General features: G+C 65.6%; 1 protein-coding gene across 1 annotated transcript; it reads right to left on the bottom strand.

Moving 5' to 3' along the window:
* Positions 1-556: 556 nt before the first annotated feature.
* Positions 557-7811, bottom strand: SLC2A6 (solute carrier family 2 member 6). The gene is made up of 10 exons (XM_055541587.1): positions 7717-7811; positions 7030-7192; positions 5776-5982; positions 5058-5157; positions 4220-4431; positions 3663-3815; positions 2976-3084; positions 2449-2634; positions 2140-2285; positions 557-1265 (listed from the first exon to the last, which is right to left on the bottom strand). Exons 1-10 carry the CDS (start codon positions 7806-7808, stop codon positions 1110-1112), a joined length of 1524 nt encoding a protein of 507 aa, XP_055397562.1. The 5' UTR covers positions 7809-7811; the 3' UTR covers positions 557-1109.
* Between the last annotated feature and the right edge of the window lie 717 nt (positions 7812-8528).

Below are 8528 nucleotides of genomic sequence, written 5' to 3' on the forward strand. Positions count from 1 at the left end.
GTGGCTCTGGCCTGTGAGGAAGCTGGGCGGGTGTTGGGCAGGCCCTCCAGCCCCCGGGTCACAGACTAGAGTGGGCAGGTCACCCGCCGAGGTGGCCAGGGCTCACCCACCCTGGGGGTCTGGGCTCTGTCCTCCCGTGCTCCTTGTCGACTCTCTGTGTCTGGCTTGCATTTTGAGCAATAAAGCCTGGTGACGGTCTGTACGCTCGCTCCCACGCCCTGCTTGTTAACTTTTCCCTCTGGTCCAGAAGGGACGCCCCGACCCCAGAGCAGCCGAGTAGGGGCCCCCAGCCCCAGGGGAACCTGCCGTGTCATTGGGGTGCCATGCAGCCTGCTCCCAGCATCTCACACAGCGCAGGTGGCTCTTCCGAGCACACAGATCGGAGGAGCTGGAACCTCATGGCCGGGGACACCCAGCCCTCGCCCCTTCCTTCTGCCTCGCAGCGGGCAGACTGGGGTGGCCTGGGGTAGCAGGCCCTGGTGACCTTGGCTGAATCTTGGGTCCAGCCTGGCTGCTGGGCGGGGCTCCCCCACCAGGAGTACTCCCCACTCCCTCCTCTCATTTATTGGTATAAATAGGGTGAACAGAGCTCGCCCTCAAGCGCATCCTGTTCCCGGAAGCGGGGCGGGCGTAGGAGGCAGAGTCCACGCTGGGTCCCGTGCCCTGGCCGGTGGGCGTCCAGCGCGTCCCCTGTGGTGTCCACAGGCCTCACGGGTGCAGCTTCCTGTCCTGGTCCCCGCGCGACCACCAGGCAATGGGAGCACCAGACGGGGTGGCGGCGTCCCTGTGTAGAGCCAGTCCACCAGCACCGTCCCCGTCTGTTCTCAGCACGAGGTCTCCTAGCAAGGCCTTGTCCCTGGCCCGAGGCTGTGTGATGGCCGCCTCTGCCAGCAGGTCCGGCGGATGAGTGTGTGACGCTGCTGGACGGCGGTGCTGCCTGCCCAGGGCCCGCGCGTGTTCCGGGGGCTGTCAGGCCTCTGGGCCGCCCTCCTGTGCCTGGGCTGTCGGCAGCGGGTTGCTGCTGCCTCCTGGATGCAGGGTGCAGGTTTGGGGCCAGAGCCCAGCTCCACCGCCGTCTCCAGCAGGGCCCCCTCCAGCGGGGCCACTCTCTAGTGCAAGAAGGACCTCCTCCCGGTGCGGAAGAAGGACTCGATCTGCTCCAGTGACCGGCCCTTGGTCTCGGGCACGCAGCAGCCGGTGAAGGCCAGGTTCACTAGGCACACGGCAGCGAAGAAGAAGAAGGGGGCCTGCAGGCCGAAGGCGTTCTGTGGGGAAGAGTACACGGGTCACGGGGAGCCCAGCGCCAGCTTCTGGCCCAGCTTGCGCCAGCCAGCTGGGGGGGTGGGGCTCCATCGCATTACCCGGTCAGACACCCCGAGGCTCCCCACCACCGGCAGGAAATCCAGCCGCTTTAGCAGGGTGTTCGAGGCCCCCCAGGGCTGCAGGCAGCCCTCTTCTGGTGCTGGGCCCTGGGACTGACCACCTCCTCTGAGCTGGAGCCCACCCTGGCCCCAGACACCAGCCTCTCTCTCCCTGGTCCCAGCGCCCACCTTAACTCTCAGCCTTGCCACCCGCCTGCCAGCAGTAGGTTCGCCACCACGGCGCGGCCGGGGGCGGGCTCCTACTCTGCCCGCAACACCCGCCTCTCCACCATCGCTCTGCCTCCTGCTGGCACTGGCTCTGGGTGCCCCCCCCGCCCTGCCGCACTGACTGCAGCAGTCCTGCAGCAGTCCTGCACCAGGCTGTCCGCGTCAGATCCTCCCACCCGGGGACTGGGCACTCTGGTTGGCTTCAAGGCCTGCTGGGAATCTGAACCGAGAGTGAAGTCAGGACGGGGATGCGCTCGGCTGAGAGACCCAAGCTGCCCACCGGAGGGAAGACTTACTGCCCGGGAGGGTGCGGCAGGGCGGGCAGGCCCGGCTCTGTGGTTTCACCCTGGTCTGGGGGTCAGTTGCCTGACCTCCCAACAGTTCCCTGAGCTGAGCGTTTGCTGAACTGAAGGAGCCCTCGTCAGGCTCTCACTTCACAGTCCCTGGCCTGGTGCGAAGGGAGCGTGTGCTGAGGCTGAGGGGACACACGGATACGCCTTTGCACGGGCCCCCGGCACCTGCCAGAGGGGCCCGCGGGCCAAGCACTCACCGTCACCAGCAGGAAGGACTTGGTGAGGGCAAAGGCGGTGAGCCAGCTGACCAGCACGCAGAGCCCCGAGGCCACGCCGCGGGCCCGCAGAGGCAGGATCTCCGACATGAGGAGCCAGGTGATGGGGCCCCAGCCCATGGCGTAGCCTGCGGGGGTGGGGGGCAAGAGGGTGTGCTCAGACCCCGTCTGGGGGCCCTCGGTATCTCCCTGGAGCTGCTGGGAGACCCTCCCCAACCACCGAGACGGCAGCGCCCCAGCCCATCCGAGCGTGATGCTGGCCCGCCCCCACCCCTCCACGGGCACCCCTACCCATGATGAAGAGCATGGTGGCCAGCAGGGGCACCAGGGTGAGGTAGCTGGTGGGCGTGGCCAGGGGCTGCTCTGTGCCCGCCAGGGCCTCGCGCTCCAGGCCCACGGTGCTGTTGGGGGCCAGAGACTTCGGACCAAAATGCACGTACAGCCCCAGGGTCAGGTTGGCAGCAAACATGCCGGCCGCTGTGGACAGACCGGAGGCCCTCAGGGGGCCGGGACCCCGTGAGCCCGAGCCCCTCGACGCCCTGCGCCGCCCGCTCCCCATCAGGCCGCTCCCACCCCGCTGGCGTTTGGGCTGTCACGCCCAGCGTGCGTGTCTCACGCCCAGCCTGCGTGTGTCACAGCCGGCTCATTCACTCCCGCAAGCCCCAGCCGGCCTTTCTGGATGTCCAGCCCTGCGCCAGGTGCTGGGCAGACCGAGTCCACCCAGCAGGGCAGCTGTGACCCAGGCCCCCCTGGTGCTCCCACAAGGGCAGCAGCTGGAGGAGCAAAAGGAGGAAGCGCAGGTGACCGTCCGCACTCACCTGAGACGAAGAGCAGGGCCTTGCGGCCGGCCAAGTCCATGGTGAGGGCGGCGATCAGCACGGACAGGAGCCTCACGGCGCCCACGATGGCGGCGTCAACCTTGGGGGGCTGCGAGGAGGGGGCCCTGAGGCCGAGCGACCCTAGCCCGTTGGGCCTCTCCCCCACCCCCGAGGCTCTGCAGGGTCAGGCCCCGGGCTTAGCGGCTTTCTGCCAGTCACCCAGCCCAGCCCGCGGGGCCTCGCTGGCAGGGGGCACAACCGTCATGCCCACCACTAAGCCCAGGGCTGGTACTGGATCCTGGCACCACTGCCCCTAATCTTCACACCTCATCTCATCTCTGAGCCCAGGACAGGCATGTGAAGGCCTGCTGGCTATTATCTCCAGTTCGCAGAGGAGGAAGCTGAGGTTTTGGAGGGGGGGACCTGACTTCCTCAGCGAGTGACAGATGCTCTGAACCTGGGATCTGTGGTTCCCAGGGGGCCTGTTTTTCTAGAAGACTGGTCTCCCTTGTAATTCTGAGTACCTTGCTTAAAACATGGACGCCTTACAAACATTACTCAGGACAGGCGGGCGCACAGAACAGTTACAAGATGTGGGTGTGCCCGCGGCCCCGGGCAGGGCAGGCGCTCAGCGGGCACGGCCTCCCTGGGCCTGGGGACAGAGGAGGGGCAGGGGCGCGCGCTCACCAGCAGGACCGCGGTGCTGTCGAAGATGGACTGCAGGTAGACGAGGATGGGCGTGATGCCCGTCAGCTGCTGCAGGAAGCGCATCAGCAGGGCGATGGCAATGGGGCGGTACATGTGGGGGTCCCGGGCCTCGGCCCACGACAGGTGGCTGCTCTGGAGACACGAGGCTGCCGCTGCGGGGGGCGGTGCCGGCCCCTCCGGCTGGAGCCACCCTGGCCTGGGCTGCCTGGGGCTAGGTAGGAGGCTCCCTTCTTCCCTCTTCCAGGAAAGGTCCCTGTCACTGGGGCAGCCCTAGCTCTGGGGACCCGCCCCCAAGGGACCCAGGCTCCCGGGTCAGTGGGTGGGCTGAGGCAGACCCCCTGCTTGGCAATACGGCCGGGTCCCTGGGCATCCATGGCGCGACGCATACACACCCCGAGATGTCCTGCCCCTACCCCCGCTCCTGGAGATGGGAACTGCTCTTATCCCTGCTTCCCAGGAAAAGCAACCGAGGTTCATGCCAGTGGCGTGAAAGGCCCGTGTCCCACAGCGCTGCAGGACACCCACCCCGCACACACCTGTCTCCTGACGGTGTCCTGGATCTGCTCGAACTCCCAGTGGGTGTCGGCATCGGGCCCTCGCAGCCAGGCCAGCGCCTGCAGCGCCTCCGCGTCCCTGCCCTTGGAGAGCAGGAAGCGAGGGGAGTTGGGCATGCAGCTGAGCAGCAGGACCATGACGAGCACCGGCCCCTCCCCGGCCACGGCCAGCCAGCGCCAGGGCAGCAGCAGGCCTGCGGACAGGAGCTGTGAGGGGCTGGGGTGGGGCTGGACACAGCCCTTCCCATCGCGGGCCTCTGAGCAGCCTCACTCGCCTTCAAGGGTTAGTCCCAGGGCCGCCTCCTACAGGAAGCCTCCCCTGGTTGCTCCAAGCCGGGCTGCACTTAGATCACAGGGCCCAGGTCCTTGGAGGGCCCCAAGGGTCATAGCGGAGTGACGGAGGAGTAGCCTGAGCAGCAAGGCCCTAGGGGCCTCTACCAGCAAACACTGACCATCTCCCGGCAGGAGGTTCATTCGTGGACAGGTTTGTCCCTTCCTCTCTTGGGTCGGGCTTCCCTGGGTGGCTCAGACAGTAAAAAAGTTTACCTACAATGTAGGACACCTGGGTTTGATCCCTGGGCCTGGAAGATTCCCTGGAGAAGGGAGTGGCAACCCACCCCAGTATTCTTGCCTGGAGAATCCCATGGACAGAGGAGCCTAGTGGGCTACAGTCCACGGGGTCGCAAAGAGTCGGACACGACTGTGACTCACACTTTCGCTTTCTCTTGTCCCTTCCAGCCCCTGCTGCTCAGCGGCCCCGTCCCCCACCCCCCCAGACTGCACACAAGAGGTGTTCCGTGTGCATCCGGATGATACTTGCCAAGGGCATAGAGGGATAGTGACCCGAACACCGCCATGAGCTGGGGTGTGGCACCCAGGGCCCCGCGAACGCTGGGGGGGGCAATCTCAGACACGTACACCTGCAAGACACAGCCCACCCGGCCTCTGCTGAGCACACGTGCTGGGCCTGGCTGGGATGAGTAGGGTGGCCCAGTGAGCCCCGGGAACCAAGGGAGTGGGGGCTTCCTTGGGTTCTCGCCCTGGTTGTGATCTCAGCAGGACCTCAGCTGCCTGAACGGTCAAGTGGGCAGAACCACTCAGCTCTGACATGGGGGTGGAGGCCCGAGTGCACCCAGACTCTGGCCTCCACTCCCCCAACCCAGGGCTTTGTGCCCAGCTGGGCCTGTCCAGCCCTCATGTGGGAGTGGTGGGTAACATGCAAAGTCCCAGGAGGGGTGCAGGGCAAGGACTTCCTTTTCCTCCCCATTATGTTACTCAATGTGGATTTTCTCTGATTGAGCAACGACCCTGCCAGGCCTCGAGACAGGAAGTTTGGGGAGTCCAGACTGGGGGCAGCTTGGGGCATAATGTCACATTTCCCCCAAGTTAGCTGCCCTGGGGGTGCTGAGCTGAGGCTCCCTGGCAAACATATCCCCATGGATTGTGGGGGGGCCCCGAAGCCAGGTGCCCTCAGCTCACGGTGGTCAGTGCAAATACTGAGGCAGTGGGGGGACCGGCCTGGGCAGTCCTGGTCTTACCGGGATGCAGGCAGCTGTGAGCCCCCCTGCGAAGCCCGTCAGCATCCTTCCCAGAAGCAGCATCCAGAGGCCGTGGGCGCCTGCCATCAGCGCATAGCCGGCTGCCGAGGGCACAGCTGAGAACATGATGCTGAGTTTCCGGCCCAGGAGGTCATTGAGGACCATGGCACTGAGTCCCCCGGCTGCCGCACCCAGGGTGAACACGGACTGCAGAGGAGGGTGCGGGGCAGGCATGTCTGGGCGCTCTGGGCACCCAGCACCCCCCACCCCCACCCCATCAGAGCCTCGAGACAGCTGCTCTCCCAGGCTGTCCCGGGAGCCTGGGCTGCAGGACTGGGGCTCTGGATGGTGGTGAGCCTCCTGTCCCCAGAGGGGTACAAGCAGCACAGGGACAGCTGTTTGTGAGGGAAGCCACAACACGAGTCTGCCGTGCTTCTGTCCAGGCCGATGTTTAAACGCCCAGTACTGTCATATAGCAGACAGGAGGCTTCTGTGACTTGAAGCCCTTGGGATTTTAAGGTTTGGGGGTTCTCAGACTCCCTGTTGAGTATACAGGGAGTTGGATCCAGTTAGTGACCTGGGCATCCTGCTGAGCCTGTCTGAGCCTCAGTTTCTGCAGCTACATTATGGGGAGAGCAGTAGCACCCACCTCATAGGGTTGGCCCCGGAGTGAAAAAGCTCTCATGGGAAGTGCCGAGCAGGGGCCCGGCACAGACTAGGTACACACACGCGTTGGGTGTTATTATTTTAGCTAATATGCTGAGGTTGCAAATCCAAGGCTACTAAGACGGCAGTTCTAGAATCCTGGGACTCCGAGGACCCGTGCTCTTCCTACCCAGGTGCCCACCGTCTCTCCTGACACCCTGTGGCCCCAGCAGCGCTCCTTCCGTTAGTACCAGAGTGTCCTGCCTCTCCTCGTCCAGGGAGGTGCCTGCTCTGTTTTGGAGGGGTGGTCTGGGGAACCCTCAGCCCTGCTGGGTAGAGATCTTAAGGGACACCTCCCCACCTGCTCCTTCCCACGCCTTCTCCATCAGCTTTCACTTCCCTCTTTCATTTCGGAGCCACTGTCTGGCCTCACTACCCCCCACCCCTACTGCCAACCAGGAGTGGATGGGGGAGGGGCAGACCAGGGCCCTGGAGGGGGTCCTGTGGCTTTGTCTGGGGCGGGGGGCTGGTTTCCTAGCTGGGGACAGAGCTCAGTGGGTCCCCGGTCCCCCTGCCCTGTCCCTTGTCAGCTCAGGGCATGGCTCTTACCCCGAACCAGGATGCCTGGGTTTTGGTCAGATTCAGGTTTGGATCCGAGGAGTGCTCCAGCGCGGGGATGACGGGGGACGTGTAGACCAGGGCATACCCGAAGCTGAAATTGCCCAGCACAGCAGCGAAGGTAGCCAGGAACACTCTCTTGTTCTGCAGGACCCTGGTGTGTGTGGGGGCAGTGCAGAGCCATCAGGATCTTTGAGTCCCCCCACCTCTGACTGCTGCCTGGCCTGAGCACAACGGCTGCCCACTCAGAGGGCAGTGCTGGGGACAGCTGGGTCAAGAGCTGGTCAGACTGGCACCTCCTGGGGCTGAGCACCAGCTCCCTGGGGAAGCCCCCGGGGCATGAGCACAGCCCATCGCTGGGGCTGGGACACGGGTGCAGGGCGCCATTCCCAGAACAGGAGCCCTGGCGTCTGCGCCCAGCTTTGCCATGCAAGAAAGCTTGCTGCTTGACTACGCAAACCCCTCACCTTCTCTGGGCGTCCATGGCCCTGTCTCTGCCAGCTGGGGGCTGGGCCTAGTACTCGGGGGGGACCCGGACTAGTGTGTCTGAACGAGGCGGCCCCTTGGTGGCCACTCCCAGACAGTCAGTGGAGGCCCAAGGTCGGGGAGCCCGCTGCCCACTGAAGGTTACCAGGCCATCCGCATCCTCCACCCGCAGACCCTACGCCCGACTCTCACCCGACCCGTGTCCTCTCCCCTGGTGACGGGGGCGGCTTCTCGGGGAAGGTGTCATAGTCCCGGCCTTCGGCTCCAAGCAGCGGCTCCTGCATGACCGGCTCCTCCCGCCCGGGTGCGCCGCGAGTGGCCGGGGCAGCTCTGTCCAGAGGCGCTTCGGGCCGCAGCGGATGGAAGCATCCGGCGGAGCTCGGAGCTCCGCCCCCCGGCCGCGATTGGCTGCGGGACGGCCCTGCAGAGCGGGCGTCGGCCAATGGGGCGGCCGCGAGTGGTGCGGATGCTGAGGATGCCGGCGCCGAAGTGGGTGGGGCGGCCGGGCTTTCCCCGGGAGCCACTCGCGTCCCGCCCGGAGTAACCAGAACCGGGAGGCAGGGTTTTCCCTGGACGCCGCAGGCCCCTCATGCGCCCCTGGAGGTGGCAGGGCTCGCTAGGCGGATAGGAGCCCTTCGCGGGGGGGAGACACTTGGAAGTCGTGGGGGGCCTGGTCCAAGCTGGGTACCAGCCCTGGGGGCGTAGACCGCATGCCTGCATCCCACCCGGGGCCCAGTTGGTATAAGAGGGAGGAAGCTGAAACCCAGAGAGGGGCCGCAAGGCGTCAGGGTCACCCAGGGGATATTTGTGCCCCTTCGAAGGAAGGCCGTGGGCTCCGCCTTGCGCTCCACTCCCTCTCTGCCTGCCACAATGCGTCTGGAGTCACCGCAGTCCCCTAACGCGGTGAGACCAGGCAGGCTCGCCAGATCCAGGGCCACCTCAGCCAGGGGGTGTGGCGTGAACGCAGAAGGAGGAGGGAGTGGTGGTTCCCGTGGGCGAGACTT

The sequence above is a fragment of the Bubalus kerabau genome, chromosome 11 (genome assembly GCF_029407905.1).
Source record: "Bubalus kerabau isolate K-KA32 ecotype Philippines breed swamp buffalo chromosome 11, PCC_UOA_SB_1v2, whole genome shotgun sequence".
NCBI lineage: Eukaryota > Metazoa > Chordata > Mammalia > Artiodactyla > Bovidae > Bubalus > Bubalus kerabau.

Excerpts from the sequence above, each read along its gene's own strand:
- SLC2A6 (XM_055541587.1), bottom strand. The coding sequence starts at position 7,808 with ATGCAGGAGCCGCTGCTTGGAGCCGAAGGCCGGGACTATGACACCTTC. Across the intron at positions 5,983-7,029 it reads CCCAGGCATCCTGGTTCGGG|TCCGTGTTCACCCTGGGTGC; the intron begins GTAAGAGCCATG and ends CCTCCTCTGCAG. Across the intron at positions 3,085-3,662 it reads ACAGCACCGCGGTCCTGCTG|CCCCCCAAGGTTGACGCCGC; the intron begins GTGAGCGCGCGC and ends CCCTCCTCGCAG.